The sequence below is a fragment of the Onychostruthus taczanowskii genome, unplaced genomic scaffold, assembly GCF_017590055.1.
Source record: "Onychostruthus taczanowskii isolate IOZ18803 unplaced genomic scaffold, ASM1759005v1 scaffold25, whole genome shotgun sequence".
NCBI lineage: Eukaryota > Metazoa > Chordata > Aves > Passeriformes > Passeridae > Onychostruthus > Onychostruthus taczanowskii.
Genome location: NW_024499796.1, coordinates 7,258,508 through 7,280,684, shown reverse-complemented (window position 1 = coordinate 7,280,684; position 22,177 = coordinate 7,258,508). Strand labels below are relative to the sequence as shown.

The 22,177-nt window shown below is 52.5% G+C and overlaps 3 protein-coding genes across 6 annotated transcripts in view; 1 reads left to right on the top strand and 2 right to left on the bottom strand.

The window, feature by feature from the left end:
• The window catches only part of RALGDS (ral guanine nucleotide dissociation stimulator), a 59,446-nt gene extending 49,181 nt beyond the window's left edge, over positions 1-10,265 (top strand). For 2 of the 4 annotated variants that reach the window (XM_041406572.1, XM_041406569.1), the window contains exons 2-18: positions 2,147-2,257; positions 2,674-2,867; positions 3,222-3,296; positions 3,461-3,654; positions 4,023-4,144; positions 4,271-4,486; positions 4,605-4,708; positions 5,035-5,119; positions 5,767-5,844; positions 5,940-6,026; positions 6,339-6,371; positions 6,609-6,730; positions 6,888-6,983; positions 7,129-7,330; positions 7,537-7,896; positions 8,018-8,132; positions 8,298-10,265. In XM_041406572.1, coding sequence (XP_041262506.1) covers positions 2,147-2,257; positions 2,674-2,867; positions 3,222-3,296; positions 3,461-3,654; positions 4,023-4,144; positions 4,271-4,486; positions 4,605-4,708; positions 5,035-5,119; positions 5,767-5,844; positions 5,940-6,026; positions 6,339-6,371; positions 6,609-6,730; positions 6,888-6,983; positions 7,129-7,330; positions 7,537-7,896; positions 8,018-8,132; positions 8,298-8,473 — 2,370 coding nt within the window. In that variant the 3' untranslated portion in view covers positions 8,474-10,265. The remainder of the gene's footprint in view (positions 1-2,146; positions 2,258-2,673; positions 2,868-3,221; positions 3,297-3,460; positions 3,655-4,022; positions 4,145-4,270; positions 4,487-4,604; positions 4,709-5,034; positions 5,120-5,766; positions 5,845-5,939; positions 6,027-6,338; positions 6,372-6,608; positions 6,731-6,887; positions 6,984-7,128; positions 7,331-7,536; positions 7,897-8,017; positions 8,133-8,297) is intronic. The other 2 variants (XM_041406571.1, XM_041406570.1) reach the window with 2 other exon arrangements.
• GTF3C5 (general transcription factor IIIC subunit 5) lies at positions 9,535-17,758 on the bottom strand. Its single transcript, XM_041406574.1, has 10 exons — positions 17,449-17,758; positions 17,022-17,220; positions 16,065-16,260; positions 15,613-15,717; positions 14,880-14,994; positions 14,148-14,228; positions 13,547-13,644; positions 12,593-12,675; positions 12,154-12,296; positions 9,535-11,557 (listed from the first exon to the last, which is right to left on the bottom strand). The coding sequence occupies exons 1-10, from the start codon at positions 17,573-17,575 to the stop codon at positions 11,400-11,402; spliced, it is 1,305 nt and encodes a 434-aa protein (XP_041262508.1). The 5' UTR covers positions 17,576-17,758; the 3' UTR covers positions 9,535-11,399.
• Positions 17,759-18,569: 811 nt separating this feature from the next.
• Positions 18,570-22,097, bottom strand: LOC121336994 (bile salt-activated lipase-like). Its single transcript, XM_041406713.1, has 7 exons — positions 22,011-22,097; positions 21,386-21,493; positions 21,053-21,170; positions 20,014-20,200; positions 19,564-19,767; positions 19,128-19,325; positions 18,570-18,774 (listed from the first exon to the last, which is right to left on the bottom strand). Exons 1-7 carry the CDS (start codon positions 22,095-22,097, stop codon positions 18,570-18,572), a joined length of 1,107 nt encoding a protein of 368 aa, XP_041262647.1.
• Between the last annotated feature and the right edge of the window lie 80 nt (positions 22,098-22,177).

Below are 22,177 nucleotides of genomic sequence, written 5' to 3'. Positions count from 1 at the left end.
CCAGGACAAATTTTTTTTGTTTTTTGTGGTTGGCTGGTTGGTTTTTTTGTTTTTGTTGGAAACAGCATCTAAAGGTGGAAGAAAGACAACTTAGTTAGGTGCTGTCATTGTAGATATTTGATCCAGAGTGGACACAAAGCTTCAGCTGTGCTGGCAGCCCGCTCCCAAGGTTGTGCCAGTCCCCAGGGCTGTGCACTTGAACACAAATTTGTGCCATAATTTATCCCAGAGCACAGAACAAGAGAGGGGCAGATGCAGGTGCCAGGAAGGTTGTTTGGTGTCTGCTGCCTCATGTGGGTGCTCTCAGGGTTGCTCTGGGAGCCAGTGAACCCTGGGAAAGGCTCCTGATGTTCACAGCAGAACCTCACAGCTGCTTGAACTTCAGCAAACCAAACCTCTCCATAGTCTGGCATGAAGTGAGAAAAGCAGGTTCAGCAGAAAGTGAAAAAGTCAGTAACCCTGCCCAGGGGGATTCTCTGCCCTCATTCATTACAGCCATGAATGAGAGGCTTTTTCAAGCTTCCCCTCAGTCTCTGGGCTGGCTGTGCTTCCCTGCCTTGATTCCTTGTGAGGAACAAGCCTGCCTTGAGCAGGTGTGAGAGCAGAGCAGTGAACCCTGCTGTGGCGGGGCTGAGGAAGGAGGGTGGCTCCAGAGCGTTTGGTGCACATGGGATCCATCAGCTCAGGGTTCTGTGGTCGTGTTCTGCTCCTGTCTGCTGAGGTGTGCAGCCTCTTCTGAGCCTGGCTGTTCTCAGGGCAGTTGGGGGAGCAATTTTTGCAGGGAGCAGCATCACTTCTGGAGCTCCATCCTAAGTCCTTTCATGGCACTTTGTTCCTCAGTGTGTTGTTTCCATGCTGAGGGCTCTTTGAGGGGCAGTTGCAGGGAAAGCTGAGGGCTGGCTCTGGCAGGAGAGGTTTGTCCCCACAGCCCTGTGTCCCAGTGATGGTCACCTCCCCCTCTAACCAGCTTTCGGGCATTTTCTCCTTCTGCTGAGCTGTGGGTTTTGGTGTGTGTTCGTCCATGTCCTGCCATTTGGTGAGGGGGATGGAGGGCGGGGGAGATCCCTGCAGTGTTTAAAAGGATCTGGATAAATCTTCTTAAGGGAGGCACTGACTCAGCAGAACGTGGTTAGGGAGGAGGAGGAGGAGGAGGGAGCCAAATTGTCCTTGTGGGGCTGGAGCTGCTGCTGAGCCCGTGCTGGTTGTGGTGCTGGGGGAGGCGTGTGCCCGGGGATCTGCCCTGAGAAGCATCACCCCTTTCCTCATCAAATTGTTCGTGCTCTCCATCCTCCAGAGCAGAAATAGGAGCCTCATAGCTGGGTGCCTGTCACCCAGAGGTGCCTGAACCCTGTGCCTAGACCAGTCCTGGCTGTGTCTGATCCCACCCTGGTGCAGGTCTCTGGGATTTTCCCCCAGCTTTGAGCTTTGGATTTCTGCCTCATGCCATGAGCTGGTGGGCAGCTTGGTTTGACAGTGATTATTTATTAGAGAAGTGCACCAGGGTGCTTGGTTCAGATCTCTGAGACTCTGCTCAGACCAGGAGCCAGTGTCACCTCACGGGAGAGGCAGAGGCTTGGTGGGGGGGGCAGCCAGGGCTGGGCACTGGGCTGTGCTGTCACTGTCCCTTTGCCTGCCTTGTGAGGGGTCCCACCTTGCACTGGCACAGCCTGGCTTTGCTGAAGCTGAGACATGGAGCCAGGGGATGTGGGACAGACCAAGAGCAGCTTCCCAAAGTCCTGGCTCCACTGTGGGCGGGCTCAGCCAGCCAGACACACTGGTGTCACCTGGTTTGCATTTCTGAGCAGGTGAGGGAGACTCCCTGCCAGCCAGCTGCTGCCTTTGGCTTGCTGGGATCCCTCGTAGGAGCCACAAAAGCATCTCTGCCACGCTTTGCTCTCCTTATCTCATGGTGTATCTTGTCTTTCCATGCAGAGCTCCACACAGGAGATTCAAAGTCCTGGCTCCACTGTGGGCGGGCTCAGCCAGCCAGACACACTGGTGTCACCTGGTTTGCATTTCTGAGCAGGTGAGGGAGACTCCCTGCCAGCCAGCTGCTGCCTTTGGCTTGCTGGGATAGGAGCCACAAAAGCACCTCTGCCACGCTTTGCTCTCCTTATCTCATGGTGTATCTTGTCTTTCCATGCAGAGCTCCACACAGGAGATTGGAGAAGAGCTGGAGGATGGTGTGATCTACAGCATATCCCTCCGGAAAGTGCAGCTCCATCACACGGCCAACAAAGGGCAGCGCTGGCTGGGGGTAAGCTGGGGCCACCTCCTGCCACAGGGGAGGATTCAGATGATTCCCTGCTGTGGGAATCATGTGTTGATTTGGGAGCAGGGAGTGGGAGCACCTGTTGCCCTCTGCTGCATGGGAAGCGGTACAGGTGAAACAATCTGCAGCCCCATTTTGAAAAATAGGGAAACTCCGATTTGTATCTGGATTTTGGCAAGCCTGAGGCCTTTCCTGGGGTTTCCCAAGTGCTCAGGCCTTCTCAGCTGGGCTGCTGGTGTTTGCTGTCTGAGGAGACTCAGCTTTCCTTTCCCAGTCAGGAGAGCCTCAGGCACTGTGGGGATCCCAGCCTAGAGCTGACCTTGTGAAGCTGCTGGGAACACTTTGCACTTGATGGTGTCTGTCCTCACCCAGCCCACTGACTTCTGCTCCTGTCCTGGCAGTTTGAGAATGAGTCAGCCTTAAACCTCTACGAGACGTGCAAGGTGCGGACGATAAAAGCCGGGACCTTGGAGAAGCTGGTGGAGTACCTGGTCTCAGCCTTCAAGGGCAATGACTCCACCTATGTCACCATCTTCCTGTGCACCTACCGGGCCTTTGCCACCACCAAGCAAGTGCTGGACCTGCTGCTGAACAGGTGAGGCTGCCCTGAGCCCCAAAACACAGATGGAGGTGGAAAGCCCCAGCATCTTCTGCTGCAATGCCTTGGGGGTTTGGTGGCTTCTCCCAGCTCCATCTGCTTGAAGGTTTTGGGACAGGGCAGGGAGGACACAAATTTCTGGAAAGCTGGAGGTCCTCCAGTGAGGTGGCCAGTGCTGGGTGCTTCCCTTGCTGTAATGGGGAGGTTGTGGCAGAGGGAGGGGAGCAGACACTGCGTAGCAGGTTCATCCTGACCCCATGGCAGGGGCTGGGGGTGATGTGGAGGGAGAAGAGGCTGCTCTGAGAGGCAGCTGAGTGCAGGGTGCTCACTGCCTCCCCTCTGCCTCACCAGGTATGGCAAACTCCACGTGCAGGCGAATGGGGACCACGCCAGGCACACTGTGGACGAGAGGATGGAGCTGAAGAAGTAAGTCTGCCTGTGCTGTGGTGGCTCTGCTGGCAGATCTTTGGGAGGGATGGCAGCTCTTTTTGGATGGGATCATCCCAGCGCTGCTCCTGGGATCGTGGGGGTGCACAGAGGTTTCTCCTGGCACCTGATTCCCTTTGCCTGTGTTTTCCCCCTTCCTGCAGCACCATCTCCTCCATCCTGGGGGCCTGGCTGGACCAGTACTCAGAGGATTTCCGCAAGCCCCCCGACTTTGCCTGCCTCAAGCAGCTCATCTCCTACGTGCGCCACAACATCCCCGGCTCCGACCTGGAGCGCCGGGCCCGCATCCTGCTGGCCCAGTTCCAGCAGCAAGAGCAGAGCGAGGCCGAGGCAGAAGGTGGGGTCCTCCCCTGGCTTCTAGGGCTCATTTGGGGCTGCAGGTGGAGGGAATGCTGCTGCTTGGCATCGAGGGTCTCCAGAACTTGAGCCACGTGGCTGAACACCTGTGGACTGTGTTTACATGGAGGTTCACTGGGAAGACAATTCAACTGCAGCAGGAGTGGGATTTCTAAGTGGATTAGCTAATCTGCCTTTAATCCTCTGTAGACACTTGCACCTGGGTTTAAAATTACTATCCTTTTATCTGAGCCTTGCTGCTGGAGGTGTGAAGCCAGATGGGATGAAGAGCCTGGGAGGTGGGGTGTGGGTGTCTCAGGGGGCTGGTGTGGGCACTGCAGTGCCCAGTCTCACCCTTGTCTCCTGCAGCTGTGGACCACAGCAGCTGCACCTTCCAGCTGGTGGAAGAGAACGGGGTCAGCGATGGGAAGCCAGATTTCCTCTCCTTCTCCCCAGAGATGGTGGCAGAACAGTTCACACTGATGGATGCTGTGAGTAGTCACCCACCAGCTGGGTCAGTGGTGCTCTGGCCTGGCTCTTCCCATCCCTTTTTCCTTCTTGCCTGTTCTCTCCCCAGAGAACACCAAGAAGCCCTTCTCCATCCCTTTATCTTCCAGGAGCTGTTCAAGAAAGTGGTGCCTTACCACTGCCTGGGCTGTATCTGGTCCCAGAGGGACAAGAAGGGCAAAGAGCACCTGGCCCCTACCATCCGTGCCACGGTCTCCCAGTTCAACAGTGTGGCCAACTGTGTCATTGCCACTTGTCTCGGGGACAGGTCCCTGAAGCCACAGCAGAGGGCCAAGGTGGTGGAGCGGTGGATCGAAGTGGCTCGGGTAGGACAGCTCCCCTCCCACCTCCACCCAAGAGATGAGCTTTTGCCCCTGCTGGAATACCAGCAGATCCTCCAGCTTTTTCTAACCCAGATCCTGTTATCTCCTTGTTTGCCCTCAGGAGTGCCGCATCCTGAAGAACTTCTCCTCCCTCCGAGCCATCCTCTCGGCCCTGCAGTGCAACGCCGTGCACCGGCTGAAGAAGACCTGGGATGAGGTCCTGAGGTAAGGAGCTCCTGTAGGGCTGCTTCCAAGGGGAAGAATATGCTGTGGCACTTGATTGTGTCAATGGGATCACCTCAGCTCCAGCATTGCCTTCTGGAGTGTGCCCAAAACCCAGGGACCAGTGTAAGGTGTCAGGGACATAAGGAAGGTGAGGAAATAAAAGCACCTCACCCTTCTGTGTGAAACACCTTGGGATAGCTCCCAAACAGCAAGGCCCAGCTGGAGCTGAGCATAACTGGAGTCATTTGGGTGAGCAGAAGAGAGCTCAAGGAGGGAATCTCACTGTGGCAGCATTGCTGACTTTTCCCCTTGTTCCCCCTGTGCAGGGAGAGCTTCCGCACGTTCCACGAGCTCTCAGAGATCTTCTCCGACGAGAACAACCACTCGCTGAGCCGGGAGCTTCTCATCAAGGTAGGGGGAAGTAGGACCTGCATTGCCCTGTTCCTGGCAGGCAGCTCAGGTTTTCATGGCATTCCAGCCCTGGCAGAGCTGCTGGAGTTGCAGGCATGGGTGCAGGCAGGGTGTGCTGAGTCTGGGGAGCAGGCAGGGGTTTCAGACCAAGGCTGGAATTTCTGTTTCTCCACCCAAAACTTACTACTTGGAGCTGGCAAATCAATTCAGGGAACAGATAAGCACTGGGATGGGATCCAGAACACCAGGTGACAGCTTGTCCCCAGAGGCAGCTGCATGTTAACAGTCCAGTGCAAAGTCCTCTTGATTCCAGGTAGGGTGGCAGAGTTGGTGAAAGGCTGCAGCAACAATGTCCTTATTCCATGTGGAACTTCTCCACAGATTCCAGCCTAGCTCTGGTTTAGGGACTGAGAGGAAACAAAATGCAAAAGGGAACAAAACATCCCATTAGGGAGGCATTTATACAGAAATGAGAGCAGCAGTTCCTATCCACTAAGGCTCTCCTCTCTGTGAGCCATGAAAAAGTTTTGATTCCCTCCTCTTTCCTACCATGAAGGTTATATAAATGAAAATGGGTGTGAATTTTAGCTAATAAGTATTAGTGCCATTTCCCACCTGTGCTGATCCCACCTCTCCCCACCATCCAGGAGGGCACATCCAAATTTGCCACCTTGGAGATCAACCCAAAGAGGGCTCAGAAGCGGCAGCAGCAGCAGCGAGAGATGGTGAGCCTGGCAGGGCTGTCCCTGTGCCCCTTCCCCAGCAGCTGCCTGGGCTGGTCCCAGCTCTGCTGACCCCACTGTCCTTTCTGTCCCCACAGGGTGTGATGCAGGGCACCATTCCCTACCTTGGCACCTTCCTCACGGACCTGGTGATGCTGGACACGGCCATGAAGGACTTCCTGGATGTATGTACCTCCTCCCTGTCCTCCCTTTCCTCCCAGAGCCTGGGCTGATAAAACGAAGGCTGGTCCCCCCTGTGTCCTGTATCCCACACTACATCCTGTATCCCACTCTGCACATCCTGTATCCCACACTGCACATCCTGAATCCGACATCCCATATCCAGCTCTGCCCATCCACCTCTGTCCCAAGGAAATGGGCTAGTTTTGCTCAGCAGGGTTACTCACACTGCAGTGGCAGCAAGACAGAGATAGACAGGGGAGGGAGCAATATTCTTCTGCCCACTCCATCCTGACCTTCATCTCTTTCTTTTCCAGGGTGGGCTGATCAACTTTGAGAAAAGAAGGAAGGTGAGAGCTTTGCCCTGGCAGCTGCACAGCAGGGCTGACCTGGTGCAATCCCAGGCTGTGCCAGTCACTTTGGGCTTGATCCCTCTCCTTTTTTCGAGAGCTTTGCCCTGGCAGCTGCACAGCAGGGCTGACCTGATGCAATCCCAGTCACTTTGGCTTGATCCCTCTCCTTTTTTCCTTTGTGTTCTTCAGTTTTGGGGGAGGGGATTCTGGTCTCATGGCTTCCATTTGCTGCAGGAGTTCGAAGTCATTGCTCAGATCAAGCTGCTCCAGTCAGCCTGCAACAACTACAGCTTCACACAGGAGGACCAGTTCGTGGAGTGGTTCCACAGCCTGGAGAGGCTCAGCGAGGCCGAGAGGTGAGTGAGAGGGGTCTGGGCCATGCTGGTGCCTCGGGAGGTCCCATCACTCATTTCCTCTGACAGCAGCAGCTGCCCCCTGCTCCCCTCTCTGCTCTGCCTCCCTCACACTTGGTGGCAGCACAGGGAGCTCAAACCCTCCTCTCTCCCCTCCCAGCTATGGGCTGTCGTGTGAGATTGAGCCACTGTCAGAGTCAGCCAGCAACACGTTGAAGGCCAAGAAAAACACGGGCATCATCAAGAGATGGAGCGAGTGAGTCCCCGGCGGGAGGTGGGGCCAGCATGGGGTGTCTCTGGCTGGACATTGCAGGGGACCAGGCAGGCATGGCCACTGTCCTGCCAGCCAAATGCACCCTCACCCTGTTCCCTTCTCACCTGCCCCACCTCTCTCCTGGCAGCCGGCAGCCACCAAGCACGGAGCCCTGTGCCAGCGGCAGCTCCCACTCGAAATCCTTCGACCAGCTCAAGTGTGGGCAGTACCTGTGCAGTGGGGACGCCACTGACTCAGTGAGTGTCACCTCCGCTGGCTCCAGCAGCTCTGACGTGGAGGAGATCAACATCAGCTTCATCCCCGAGTCTCCCGACTGCCAGGAGAAGAAGGTACGTGGCAGCTCACAGGGTCCAGGGGTCCCAGGGCCACTGTGGCCATCGTGTGGGGACTGTCCCACCTCTGCCCCGGCGCTGGGGCGAGCAGGCGGGGGGCCCGGGGGCTGCTCGGGAGGCCCTTGCCCTTGGCTGCTCTGGCAGCATGGCAAGGCTCTGGTGCCTCCAGTGGCTGTAGTTGTGTCGGTCCCCCGTTGTCACAGGTCAGTGAGATCCCTCTGGCCTCCCTCCCCCAGCGCTGGTACGCCCCGTCTGTGGCCGATGGAGAAGCTAAACCCACTGTGTCCTCCGCATCCCCTCTCCTCCCTGCCCTCCAGTTCTGGGAATCCACCTCCCTCTCTTCCCTGGACACGTCAGGCATCGGCTCAGGCTCCAGCAGTGCCTCCTCCTCCTCCGTCTCCTCCACGCCGGTGACGGCCTCCCGCACACACAAGCGCTCGGTCTCCGGCATCTCCAGCTACTCCTCACTCTCGCTGCCCCTCTACAACCAGCAGGTCGACGACTGTTGCATCATCCGAGTCAGCCTGGCTGTGGACAATGGCAACATGTACAAGAGCATCCTGGTTAGTAACCTCCCCAGGGAGGGGTGGGTGGCTTGTCACGCTTGGATATGGGCATGGCACGTTTTGGGAGGAGGGGGAGGCTTTAGCAGGGTTCTGAGCTCACAGCGCTCTGTGCTCACAGGTGACAAGCCAGGACAAGACCCCTGTGGTTATTCGCAAGGCCATGGCCAAACACAACCTGGATGGGGACCGGCCTGAAGACTATGAGCTTGTCCAGATCATCTCGGAGGAGAGAGGTGTGTGTGTGCTGGGGTGTGGGGGCTTTCCTGGGGCCATGCAGCCCTGCAGCCTGGGCAGCACTGGGATGAGGTGACAGCAACCTGGGGACAAACCTTAGCCCCACTCTGGTCCCTTTCCAAGGAAAGGGCACCTTACTGACCCTCATCCTTGTTCACTTGCAGAGCTGAAGATCCCCGACAACGCCAACGTCTTCTACGCCATGAACTCTGCTGCCAACTATGACTTTGTGCTCAAGAAGCGGGGCTTCTCCAAGGGGGTGAAGATCAAGCACGGCTCCAGCTCCACCCTGCCCAGGATGAAGCAGAAAGGCCTGAAGATCGCCAAGGGCATCTTCTAGCCTCAGCCCCACTGCCACCCATCACCGACGGGGCCTTGGGGGCAGCTGCTCCGGGCTTGGCTGTGGCCACTCCTCGTGCCACCCTGAAGGGCAGAGGAGTGACCCTCACCCACGGGCGACGGCCGTGCACCTCCCTTCCGCACCCAGAGCTGAGAGTTGGGCAACTGGTGTTGGCCTCTGCCTCTCTCTGCACAAGCCCCCGTTCCAATCAGGTCTTTTTTTCTACACAGGAAGGCAGCAGTGGGGGGGGATTTGTCTATTTTTTGTTTTGTTTTGTTTTTTTAACCTTTCACGGTGCGACACTCGGCCAGCCCGGCCAGCCCAGAGCTGGAGCCCGCCTCTGCCGTAGGTGCCTTGTGTCTGAGCGAGCCGAGGAGCAGTGACTTGCAGAGGGGCTGTGTGACAGAGCAGAGCAGGAGCCACCATCACCCTGGAAGGGGCTGCCAAGCCTCCTTCCCAGCTTTCCCAGTGTTACCTCCACGTCTGTCCTCCCTGGGATCACTGGCGTTGCCACCACCGCACAGCTCTGCCTGTCCTTTCCTTGGGAGAAGCCATGGATGCCCTGGGCTGGGAGGTGAGCTGGAAGGATGCAGCCCTGCACCAGTGCTGAGCCCCGTGGAGGAGCCTGTGGCTGTGCCATGATGGAGTGGGTGCCTCGTGCTCTCCCCAGCTGGAAGCCTGCGTGGTCTCGCTCCTCTCCCGATCCAGCACATCCTCCAGCTGGACTGGGCCAGTTCAAACTTGCACCAAAGATCAAATGCCAGTGTCTCTTCTGCCAAGGGGGAGCTTCGGGCCGTGCCCCCAGCGCTGCCAGCCTGAGGAGGAGGAGAGCAAAGTTCTGTGTGAAACTGTGTAAATAGAGACTTTGGGTCTGTGTGGGCACGTGAGGGGCCGGAGAGCTCAGGGCGCTCCAGGTGCCCCAGCTGCCCCAGCCTGACCCGCAGAAAGTGCCACTCACCTTGGGCTTTAACCGGACATTTTCAAACACTGACCATGGGAGAAGCAGCAATGAGACTTTTTTTTTGTATAAAACAAAAAAGTTTACTGATTTTTTTTTTTTCAGTATTTATTGGTTGTAAATAGAAGAGGCAAACTTGTACATTTTACTAATCCAGCCTCCCCCTGCCCTGCAGCCCAGTCCCTGTCCTGTGACCCCTGGTATTTAAGGCTGCTGGGAGAGATGCTGGCTCATGGGGGCCAGACCCTGCCAGCCCCTCCTCCCAAATTCTCTACCACTAATTGCTCGAGCAGGGGCGCAGAGATGCTTCTTTTAATCATTGTAGGAAACACTAACCAAAGGGGGACCTTTTGTTGCTCCTGCCTCCATCTCTGTTTTTTAAGCGCGTCATTCCAGCAGATCTTTTCCGTTTCCCATCCGCCAGCGTTCCCAGGTAGTTGTGGTGCCTTCCCCTGCTCCAGGACAGGAACCACCCTCCAGGGGCTGGGGCTGGTGAGGAAAAGGCTGCTTGGGTGTGAGTGTGGCTGGCACGGAGCTCCTCCAGCCCTGTGGCCCCTCGGGCAGCGCTGCCCGTGATGCACATGATGGGAGCTCCTGGCTCCTTGACGCAGGGGCAGCCTCCTGCCTCCCCCCTTCCCTGGGCACCAGCACCCCTGGGAAGGTGTTCCCTCTGCTCCGTGCCTGCCCACCCTGGGACTGTCCCCTCCCCTCCCACTGGGGGGACTGGCTGTACCGTTATGTATTTTGTACCACTTCAATGAAGGAGCACACTGCCCGGTGTGACTTGTACACAGCAATGTAATTAGTCTTTGCAATAAAATACTGATGCTCAAATGTCTCTGCCCCAAGGCAGGGCTTGTCCTGTCTTTCTTCCCCAAAATGCCAGCACCTTCCTGGAGAAAGAGGGATGGGCCTGACTGGGAGGGAGTTCATACTTTATGTTTACTCTGGTGGGTTGAACTTTGTTTTGAAAAATAGGCTTTTTGGTTGAGGGACCAAGGCTCAATTTTGTAATGAACATCATTCCTTTTGACCTGTGAATTGAAACTGTTGCATTTTCCAATTACAATTTGTTTGGTTTACCACTTTTGTTACAAGTGACAGCTTTAAAAGCAACTGTAACAGCTCACAGGGCCTCCTCAGTGGAGGAGAAGAGGTGGTCTTAACTCCTTTTAAAAAAGAAAGCTTGGCTTTCAGGTGTGCTCAGAACAGACAGGGGAATGAAAAAGATCTGAAAAATGCCAGTAGCTCTTTAATTTTTGAGGCTTTCTTTTGGTGGGACCAGTGCAGCTGGCAGTGGCCAACTTCTGTGCACCTGAAGCTCTGCCCCTCTGCCAGCTGCTTTCAGTCCTTGTCACCTGCTAGCTAGGGAAGTCAAAACTGACCTGAGAAGTGCATCAGGTAATGAAGACAACAAACACTACATCCCAGGAAGGGAATTATTCACTGCCAGAAAGTGTATTTTCCTGCTGGCTTTATTTCCAAGATGATCAGCAAGGCTCAGTGCTGAAGGCATAGCTCAGTATTTTCATTCCCTCTGGACAAGCAGAAGGGCAGAACCTGCTTAGGGACTTCAGCAGCACTGGACTGCTTCTTCTCCCAGCACCTCCTCAGGCACCTTTTCTATTTTCCACATGGCCATCAGCCTGGAGAGAGTGCACTCCCACACATAGAGAGATTTGGGAATAGAGCTTCTCCCATATTCTGGTGTGTTACCATCTGGTTTGGATTCTGGGCTCACTCTTGGGAGTTTGTTGAGCTTGCTGGAGGGTTTCTCAGCCAACAATTCTGAAAATGCAGGCAGTGGCTCCCAAACATGCAGAATGCTGCCCACCAGCAGTCAGTGCAGAGTGAACATCATCAGCTTATACAAGCTCTGCTTTCCCAGATCCTGATGCTGAACCCTTGGCTCTCAAAGAGCAAGAGCAGAGATAGTTCTGTCCACAGCAGCCACACTGCTCACTGAGTTCATACATAGTCCAGAATTTCTGTCTCCATTTCATTTTCACTCCCATCAGAAGGCTTGAAGTCCTCTTCCTCCTCCTCTTCATCATCCTCATCCTCTCCAGACTCATATGCCAGCTGTTCTTTGCCATCTTCGTTGCTTGTTGTATTTGAGAAAAGAGCTTAAATTGGGAAGAAAGAAAGACACTGTGATGCCTCTCTCAGTGCAACCTGGGGGCATTTGCAATTGAGTTCACAGAACATGTGAGAGGAAGGCAGCAGCCTCAGGAGCACAGCTAATACTGCACATCTTAACAGAATCTGATCAAGCCCAGAGCAATCCATCTCCACAGTTCAGGAAGGAGAGCAGAACAGCAGAAGAGCTGCAGTGCTGTGCCTCCTCTCCTGCCTCATTCTGACCCGATTCACTGGGATGTTATTGTTTTGGCCCAGCATCATGAAGAAATAATTTCCTCACTTCTTGGTCGAGCAATAATTCAATAAAAAATAAAATGCCACCAACAGATATATCAGAATTAAAATCTTGATTATCACTTGCAAAAGATATGTAAAAGCTGAAGGGCTGTTGATAATGGGAAGAGTAAATAAAAAACCTTAACTCCCAGCCATCCCTAATACCAACCCACATTCCCATTGCCAACCAGCAGCCTCAGCTCCTACACTGGAATGAGCTGCATCCCAAAGAACACACAGAGGATGCAGGAACACTTCTGCCTCAGTGCCAACTACAACATCCTCATGTTCAAAGCATCCTTACCAGGTCTGGTGGATCTGATGATCTGCTTTATCATCAGGGACATGCTATCCCTGAGGTCATCACTTGTCTTGGCAAGGCACCACCCGTCCCGCTCCGTGCACTCCGACTCCGTACCGTCATTCCGATGGATGATCTTCTGCAGGCTAAAGAGCAGCAAAAGGGAAGGAAACATTAATCCTCTGCACTCAGGAGTGAGTTTCAAATGAGACACATTGGTTTACTTCCACTTCCCTTCACTGAGCTGGAATAGCACAGATGGTTATCCAGGTAATTGTCAGATGGGAAAGGAAGTTCATGTGTGAAAAAACTTTTCTGTTTTTATTGAGCAACTGAACACCTCTGATGTTCCTGCTCAGGGGGAGAGGGGTGTATGGACAGGGTATAACAACAGGCTTTGAAATCTGTATCTAAGTAAGGCTCAGCTGTCAGAGTGCAGTACCTTTCCACATTTAAGTCACAGAGCTGGTAGAACATCTGGCGGTAAGGGGGCAAGGCTCCTTCTCGGAAAATGTAGACGGATTCCTGAGAGGAGGAAAGAAGGAAAGGATTCATGTGCATTTTATGCTGTAATGAAAGTACTCCCAATGGGCTGATTCAAGAACATGGTCCTGCCAAGAGAAACAAGTTTTAAGGCATATATCTGTGGCAGAAGATAAAGCTGAATGAGGACTGCCACAAAGTGTCCCTGCAGCCACAGTGACACCAGCACTGCTGTGCAGAGCACTCTTCACCTCTCCAGCCTGCAGCTCTGTCTGCAGCCTGTCTCTGCCTAGCAGTGCATCATGGACTTCATTTTAGCAAAAGTACTCCCAATGGGCTGATTCAAGAACATGGTCCTGCCAAGAGAAACAAGTTTTAAGGCATATATCTGTATGTGGCAGAAGATAAAGCTGAATGAGGACTGCCACAAAGTGTCCCTGCAGCCACAGTGACACCAGCACTGCTGTGCAGAGCACTCTTCACCTCTCCAGCCTGCAGCTCTGTCTGCAGCCTGTCACTGCCTAGCAGTGCATCATGGGCTTCATTTTAGCAAAAAAAGGAATAGTAAAACTCATTTATTTATTTATTCCACCCTGTTGGATTTTGCAGCATGACCTGATAAAGACATGATGATTTTTTTGCACTTCACTGCCCATGAAGTTCCAATTTTATCAATTGAAACAAAATACTCCTCACATCTATGATGAGGGTGGAAAGCACCAATCCCACCTTGCAGCATATAACAAAATACACTCAGGTGGTGTTCCATAGTGCCATATCCAACTGGGAGCTTCCCAGGCAAACCTGAGCACATCAACTCACTCACAGCTCATCCCTTGATGACTGATAAGCCAGGAATCATCCCTATTTCACCAAGATATTTCAAGATTTTGGTATACAAAGTCATGCTTACCTTCAGCTTATACCTGCTGGAGGGGGGCTTTTTTGCCCCAGAGGTACCAGCTGAACCCAGCCCCTGTTTCAGGTCGTGGACACTGACTGTGTGACTTCCTGAAAGGAAAACAAAGAGTCTTAATAAGGGACATCCTTCATATTGGACTGTCACTTCTCTCTGTTGATTCAACAAAACCAGACCAACCAGCAAGGGAGCATGTGCTTTGCTCATTCTTCAGAGATGTTACTGGACAGTCCCAGGAAAAGTGCTGACTTGGGCAGCTTTTTCCAGAGCCCATTTGTTCATAATTTTAACATTGTCTACTCTCCTTTGACATATAAAAGAGAACTCCCCCATTCTCTGCATCTCAGTGAATTCTGAATTGCCAGTATGGCTTGCAGAACTCCCTCCTGCCTGCTAACAGACATTGTGGCTCAGCCAGACTCCCACAATACCTCCCAGCAGATTTTTCTATGGCTTAACAGCAACAATATTACTACCAGAAAACAAGCTCCAGTTTTGGCTCAGCTAGAACACAGGAAGACCCCTCACCACCTGTGACTAGGATGGGGCAAACAGAGAAGCAGAAGAGCAGGGCAGCCCTCCTGGCCCAGCATACCTTGTTTCTTGACTGTGATGGGCAGGCTGTAGTTGTACGTGCTGCGTTTTGCTTTCACAGGCATGTCAGTAGCAGCATAACCTAGAGGTGAAAACCAAAATCCAGTCATGAACTGAGGGCAAGCACTCTGCAGAATATCCCCAGCTCAGGAACACAAGGGCTGGACTGGTGTGGGAAGGGCAGGCTGGTCTTTGGGACATGCTGGTTTTCGCAGGCTGGGGAGAAGAGATCAACAAAGCCCTTTAACTTGGACATGTGATCTGGTGTCAGTAAGTGGATGCCAGCCCTGTCATATACTTATTAGATGGCATCAGAAACTCCTTTTCCTCAACTTGTCCTTTGCAAAATCAAAACAGGGAACCCCATATCCAAGGTCAGAGACCAGCATCCTGCAGGAAATGCTGAGGTCCTTGAGGAAAAGCTGCTATGTGAGCACCAGAATTCCTGCTTGGTGCCTCCCCTGAGTGAGGAGGAGGATGCTCTGCTACACCCACTTGGGCTTGGAACACATGGAGGAGGAAAGGCAGAGCTTAAAATGTGCCAAATGAGGAAAGAGCTATTGCATACTATGAAAGAAAGTATGACAGGAGTTGTAAGCAAGGAGCTCAAAAGGTGACATGTTCATTAGAGCAGATATATGGCAAAAGAGTTTGAAAAACACATAAAAAGAAAAATACTACCAGGATTAACCAGAAAGCAGAGAGAGCAGCTCTGTGGGTTGGGCCCTTTTACCATATTTCATTCCACAGCGAATTCGGAAGTCCAGCACTTGATAAATCTTTGCTTCAGGGTGTTTTCTGGGGTCATACCCAAACCTAACCCATAAGCTTCTCCAAGGACCTGTCAACTGCACAAACACATGAGGGAAGATGGTTACAAAAAAGCACCACAGTGTTGCAACTTCCTTCAGTAGCAAGGTCCTTGGAAAGTTCTAATATTTTCCCTCACTGCCCAAAGATATTTGTTTTACCAGCTCTTTGCTCACTTGCCATGCCAATATTTATACACCAAAATACATTTATACACTCTGCAATCAAAGCATCAAAGCACAAATATTTGTGTGCTTTTACAAACCAATCTGCAAGGTGACAGCCAAGTGCTTGTGTGGAAAAAACTATGCTACCACTGCCAGGTGAACAGTCACTTGGCGTGCCTGCCTGACCTGCAGAGGTGGTCAGAACCCATGGAGCAAACAGTCACTGAATCCTCCTTGGCTTCAACTTTGGTTCTGAAGCATTTCCTTCCCCCTGTCTCAGGTACTTAGCAGTCACTTGGAGTGCCTGCCTGACCTGCAGAGGTGGTTAGAACCCATGGAGCAAACAGTCACTGAATCCTCCTTGGCTTCAACTTTGGTTCTGAAGCATTTCCTTCCCCTTTCCCAGGTACTTAGTGGCAGGACCTCAGAAGTGGTAAAGGACCAGGAAGAGCCAGGTGATGCTCCCTTGCTCCCAGATGTACCACTCACCATGTAATAGGCCAAATAGGGCAGCAGCACCTTCAGCTTGTCCGGATGGACACTGATATTGGCTTTGACTGCATTGCGAGACCACACGGGACGCACTTCAAAGAGCTGCAATGACACACAGACAAGCACACAGCAGTGGGAAGGGGCTCCCAAAGGCACAGCAGCTTTCCAAGTGGACTCAGGTCCACATCAGGCCCTTTGGCCCACAATAGGAGCTATTGGATGGTGAGGTGAGGTGAGAACTCGTGGCACAAAAAGGGGCTTAAATGTTAATGTGAGTCAAGCCACAGATTCAAAGCTTGACTTGCAGAACTGAAATGAACACAGCAGTGTCACCATCTACTCACACCTGTATCAGGTACTTACAATCACCAAGAATTTCTGGGAAAAATGTACTTTTTCCTCCCCAGCTTGCTGCAGGACAATGCTCAGACCAGCAGTAAGGCACACACCTTTCTCAGTTCTTCCTCCACCTTTTTATCCACAGGGTTGGTGCACACTTTCTTCCAGTTCTGTACAGCAGCATCCAGGGGTTTAGTTGGGACTTCTTCATCATCAAAGTTGACAAAGATGGCATTGTGTGGGCGCCGGGCCCTGCTGAGGCCAATCAGGTTCTCACCAGACACCTGGGGATTGTTGTATCCCTCCCTAAGGAACAGGGAAACACAAAAGGGACAGCTGGGTGAGCAATGGGTTGGTTTAACTTTGGCCCAACCACTCTTGATCACACACTGGTACCATAAAAGACTTTCATGGCACCACTGAAGAAAGAAAGTTTAAATTTAAATAAATCCCAAAACTTCTAAACTACATCCATTTGTACACTGACAGAGGAGCTCTGCCCTCACTGGCAGAAAACCCTCCAGCACTCAGGAATGATCTGTATGAAATGTGTTGGAAAGGATTCACCCTCTGCATTTGCCCTCTTGGAGCTGCTGCAGCTACTCACTGGGACAGGGGCAAAGCAAGAGGGAACTGCAGGTACTCACTCAATCTGGAAATTTCATTTAAAAAGTTCTGGTGAAGGCCAACAGTGAGAAAATGAAAGATGTTTCTTGTGGGAGATCTCCCAGATTGTTCTTCTGGCAAAGCCAGCTGGGGCCAGGAGAGCACAGGAGCACATGGCATCGATCCCTGGAAACCCTGCCCTTGGCCCTGCTCCTCTGGAAGCAGGCAGGAGCTGTGTCCTGCATCCCATAATGTGTGAGGTGAGCTGGGTGAGGTATCATCTCCACCTCATGCCCAGCTCCCCTCACCTGGAAAATCCTCAAGTGGAATTTTGCTGAGGTTGCCACTGCCAGGCAGCTGCTGGTGGTTTTTTTTTTGCCTCTGTTGTGCCAAATCAGCAAAAGGCAGCAAATTAAAAGGGTGAAACACATGAAAGGTGTATCATGAGAAAAGGCACTGACCTGTGCTGTATATCTGGGCGATAAAAATAGTCCACAGGAGTGTCCAGACGTGAGAAAATGGGTGGTGGGATGTAAAGAGGTAAATCTCTATTGAAAAACTCCTCCTTCTCTGGTTTGAGCATCAGGACTTTGTCATACATGGAGGTTTGTTTGCCATCAGGGCCAGAGTGCATTGCCAGGTACTGGAAGTCAGACATTCCTGTAAGAAACAAAAGTTAAAACATTGTGAAGTTTGTTGTGAATCCAACAATACTTCTCACACTCAACTTTCAGGAGTCTGACAAGTTCATGCAAAGGTTTCTCCAGCAAGGAGGCTGCAACAACACTTGATTTCCCTTCCAGTCCTCAACTGCTTAGGGGGAAACACTTCCCTTTCTCATCAAACACACTCACCTCTAAGCCACCTGCACACAATCCCAAAGGTTACCTTGAAACTTGTAAACGGTGGTGACAATCCCAAGAATCTCCATCTCAAACTGGACTTCTGGCTGGCTTTGTTCCTCGGGGTCCAACTGCTGCCTCCTCCTGGTCCTCCTCCTGACCCTGAGCAGCATGGTGGAGGTGGGGAAGCGGTTGGCACACACGGGGTGGCAGTAGGGGTCCTTGGGGCGGAAATACAGCTCCAGCCTTTTGGCAGGGTCGGCGTAGATCTGTCAGCAAGGGGGGCACAGCCCCTGTCAGCATGCCACCCACGCAGCCTGTGCCCCTGTGCCAGCCCCACACGCTGCTGTGGGCACTGCCTGTTCCCCTCACACAGCCCCAGGGGGATCATTCCTGCCCCACATCACAGGGGTGTGCACCCACTCACAGCCTGGGTATCAGGAAAAATAAATTACAAATATAATAGTCTGGATATGAGGAAGAAATTCTTCCCTGTGAGGGTGGGGAGGCTCTCCGCCCCCCCCGGGCCCCGCTGCCGCGCCGCCGCCATCGCTGCCGCGCCGCTGCCTGCCCGCGCCGCCCCGCGGGCCGCGGCACGAAGGTTCCGCCGCACGAAAGTTCCGAGGGCGGCCAGGCCGGGCGAGGCCTGTGGGGAGGGCGAGGCCTGAGGGCGACCTGAGCTCGTCCTGTTCTGCTTGGGGCTCCTCAGCCCAGCTTGTGACCACAAACATATACAGAATCACCTCCCGCGTGGGTTGTTTTGTCTCTGTCCTTCCTGGATAATGAGGGAAACAATCCTGAGCTGAGCAAATGCTCGCGTGCAGCCGATTTCTCTGATCACTCAAGGAATGCGGTGTTAATTCTCATTGAAACAAGCTTTTGCTTCCTAAGAACTTCAGCCTTCATCTCAGCAATGTTTAATGCCACAAAAGGTGGCAGATGAAGGATATGAAGGTGAGGGTGAGAATATAATTTGCCACAAGGCCATCTTGACTGTCACAGCCAGGGCAACGCGCGCTGCCCTCAGGATGTTCCATCCTGCCTGACCTTGACATCAGCGAGAAAACTCTGTCACAGCCAACACAGAGAAACAGAAAACAGAGAAACAGAGCCACTCAGCTACAAGCAAGCCTTTAATGATCTCTAAAAGATGTTTTTTTCTTAGCTTCAGAACATTAACTCCGACTGGGAGATGTTGGCAACCTGCGGCAGCTTCAGGTAGACCGAGTTCCAGAAGGTCACAAACCGGGACCTCAGGTTCTGCTTCACAGAGTTCTTGTTCATCTTGTGGTTGATATCCAGGTAAAACTTGCCATTGTTGGTGTAGGCTGGCCAGGAAACAGGCACATCTGAATGCCCTTTGTTAGGGTCACTGTGAATAAAAGGAGACACAGAAGCTCAGTTTTGCAGATTTTGGTAGGAACCCTGTCTGCTCAAGTCAGGCTTTAAGTGAGAGGAAAAGAGAGAATCAAACAGTAGGAGAAGCAATACGAATTCTGCCTGCCAGGAATGAGTGGATGACCTGCAGTCTCTTCACTCCATCTCTACTGGCATCATCCCAGGTTCTCAAAGGGAATTAAATTCTGTATGAACATTGAGATTCAGGAATAAGAAATACAGACATGGAACACTCTGATTTTGGGAATGATCCTGAAAACTTCCTGGACAAAACCAGCAGCCTGAAGGGCTGCGTCAAGCCCCAAATGTGGAATGGAAATCACTCACCCAGTCCTGGCAAAATTGGTCCAGTAAGCAATCATGGCCTTTGAGAGAGTCCTGTACTTAGGCCAGTAGCCCAGAGGGGTGGCAAAGGGCTTCCCAAACACGTACTGCAGGTCATCAGCGTGGTCTGCACCCACCCAGCGGGGGTAGATGGGCATGCGGGATGGCTCCGAGAACAAGTAGCTGTAGGTCTTGCCACTCCTGGGAAATCAAAGAGACTGGCTTTGAGCAAGGAGAAAGCAGAAAAAGGGCTGCAAATCCCAACCAACACTCCAAATACCATCAGGGCCACAGATTCAGCCTTGGTAGATGTTCACATGTGTCATCTCACATGGGGTGGTTTCAGAAGAAAACATCCTGAGACCATTTTTAACTTCCATTTCCAATTCTCACCCTAACCCTCCTCCATGTGCAACAACCCCAGGACTGAGCTGCTCACTTGGCATTCTGCAGGTGCAGGTCCAGTGCCACCTGTGTGGGAATCAGGAAGATGTAGTCAGTGATCAGATCCACCACTGTCTTCTTCACGACCTCCTGCTCGGGTTTGTCACCCCAGCTCTGTGTGTAGATGGCGTAGGTGGCGTTGGCTCCAGCCTCGCCCCTATCCACGGTGAGGCCTTTGACCAAATTGTACACCTGGTTACTGAAAAGACAAATGATATTCATTAATTACTGACCAGCAGCTTCAGGTAGGGCAGAGCTCTTGCCTGATCCTTTCTCTTGAAGACTCTGGACTCGGCAACAAAAGGCCTGAGCACTTAAGTCTTGGAGTGACATCCTGTGTGGAAGGTTGTGCCCTGTGCACTCAAGTCTGACTCCGTGGGGTTTGGGAGCTACACTGAGGAGCAGATGTCTCCTGCTCGGGGTTCTGAGGGCATCTGTCACTCACGCAGTGACCTTCACCAGCGGGCGGTTGATGGCGGGTAAATCCACGCCAGCGAAGATGTGTCCATCCATGTTATTGACCCCAGCCAGGTAGTCGATGTCAGCAGCGTTGGCAAAGAGCTTCTCTGGCACGTCTGGGAGGAAATCCCCATCCACAACTGGAGAGAGGGCGACAGTGTGCGCCATGGGTACTGCAAGAGACATGAGTGGGGTCTGTTAGGAGGTGATGAAACACAGATGTGTGCTCTGGCATATCCCAGGACTCAAAGAGCTCAGGGAAGAGCAGGTCCAGGTGGATGACAGCTTGAGCAGTGACTTCAGCATGGGCTGGAGGTCACCCAGATACAGGATAAACCCCATGACTATGGCTGAAGGAGAGGAGCAAGAGATCTGCCAGCCAAACACTACCTGGTAACATCCACAAATCCTCTCCTTCTTCAAATCCCTTCCCAAAAACCCAGCCAAAGATAGGAAAGAGCTGGACTTCTCATCCCACCTGGCCATGCTGTCTGATTGTCAGGACAGCCAGCCCAGAGTATGCAGTTGCACGGCAGGATTTTGGCCACTCTCTGTTCTGACCAAGGCTAAACGCTGTGATTTGTGACCAGAAGCTCCCGGAGAATCTTCTTGGGAAAGGAATCCCCACAGGCACAAAAGCAGCAGCGTTCCTGCACTCCACCCAGCGACTCAAATAGAAATAGCAGGGGTATGATCTTTTTTGTCCGTTTGTTTGTTTACTAGCTGTTTTTTGGGATTGCTCTTGCTGCTTTCACAGAACAGGAAGCCCAAACAGTTGCTGTGAGGCCAAGGCAATGTCATTCGATAATCCCTCTGCCACTGCTGCCATTGCATGGTGGGCACTGTTCATCAGGTGCAATGTGCCTCTGCCCACAGAAAGGTGACTGCAAGAGCTCTCATTAATGTCCCTTTTCTGAAGGGCACAAGCACCACCACAACACTCCTGGCAGTTGCTCCAGAGTCCTGCCAAGAGCTTGGGGAGCTCAGGATTGTTGATGGACCACATTATGGGCTGGGGGACTTACTGGGCAGGTGGGTGAGCTGCAGGTGGTAGGACAGAGTCAAGTCCTTGGGATTGGAGTGGCGCAGGCAGTTGGCCAAGACGGTGGTGTTGTCTGTGGAGCAGCCCACCTTTTCTCCAAGCTGTGGCAGAAGAGAGAAACATTCTAGCAGTAGCTCCCAAAGGCAGGGGTTATTGTTAAAGAGGCAGAACTGTGAGTTGGTTTTAATCTCAAAGCAGCAACTTTGCACAGCTCTGTCGGGTAAGCTCCTGCCCAATCCCTTCTGACCCAGGTTCTCCTCTAGGGAATCTTTTTTTTTTCTTTTTATAGTTTTGCAGGCATGAGTTTGCACATTACCTTTTTGGCCCAGATGAGTGGGTCACTCTGGATGGCCCAGCCGCAGACCCCAACACCACTCTGGCTGATGGCTCTCTTGAACAGGCCCTTGTTCTTTGGGGATAGTGTCTGGGGGGCAAAGCAGAAACAAGAGGGCTTTGGGTAACAACTCTTGAGGAAACCATGGCCTGACAAAACAGGTGGATGGCCTTGCGGGCCTTGCACCAGTCCCAGGGAAGCTGCCAGGTCATGAGGTGTTCAAGAGTCTCAGGAGTTAAAGTTAAAAAGTGAGTTGTTGAGAAGAGGAGCAGAGGAGGGGGATATGGAAGGCAGCCTCTCCATGGCTGATGGACCTGGTTGTGTGAGAGCCCTGCAGGTGCTTCTTGTTTGGGCTGGAGGCCAAACCAAAGGACATTGCTCAGTCCTAGAAAACTCCAGGGAAATTATTCCCATTGGAGTCTTGAGAGGCCTCATCCAAGCAAAGGGGGCTGAAATCATATTAAGCTGTGCAGTAGAACATATTATCAGCAACATGTGAGAAGCCTTGCATTCATAACACGCTCGGGAATGAAAAAGATTCACAATGACCACAAGTCTTAAAGTTGATTTGATCCAACAGCAGCCAGATTGCTCATCGAGTTCATACATAGTCCAGAATTTCTGTCTCCATTTCATTGCCCCCTCTATCAGAAAGCTTGAAGTTTCCTTCCTCCTCATATCTCTGCAGGCTCATGGCAGCAGCTCTTTGTCATCTTCACTCCTTGTTGTGTTTGTCAGAGAGAGAAGGGAATGGACAGATACAAACAATAGCTT

Excerpts from the sequence above, each read along its gene's own strand:
- GTF3C5 (XM_041406574.1), bottom strand. The coding sequence starts at position 17,575 with ATGCTGCTCAGGGTCAGGAGGAGGACCAGGAGGAGGCAGCAGTTGGAC. Across the intron at positions 13,645-14,147 it reads CATCACAGTCAAGAAACAAG|GAAGTCACACAGTCAGTGTC; the intron begins GTATGCTGGGCC and ends TTTTCCTTTCAG. Across the intron at positions 12,676-13,546 it reads CCAGCAGGTATAAGCTGAAG|GAATCCGTCTACATTTTCCG; the intron begins GTAAGCATGACT and ends TCCTCCTCTCAG.
- LOC121336994 (XM_041406713.1), bottom strand. The coding sequence starts at position 22,097 with ATGAGCCTGCAGAGATATGAGGAGGAAGGAAACTTCAAGCTTTCTGAT. Across the intron at positions 19,768-20,013 it reads CCGCTGGTGAAGGTCACTGC|TAACCAGGTGTACAATTTGG; the intron begins GTGAGTGACAGA and ends TTGTCTTTTCAG. Across the intron at positions 18,775-19,127 it reads ACCAATTTTGCCAGGACTGG|TGACCCTAACAAAGGGCATT; the intron begins GTGAGTGATTTC and ends TTTTATTCACAG.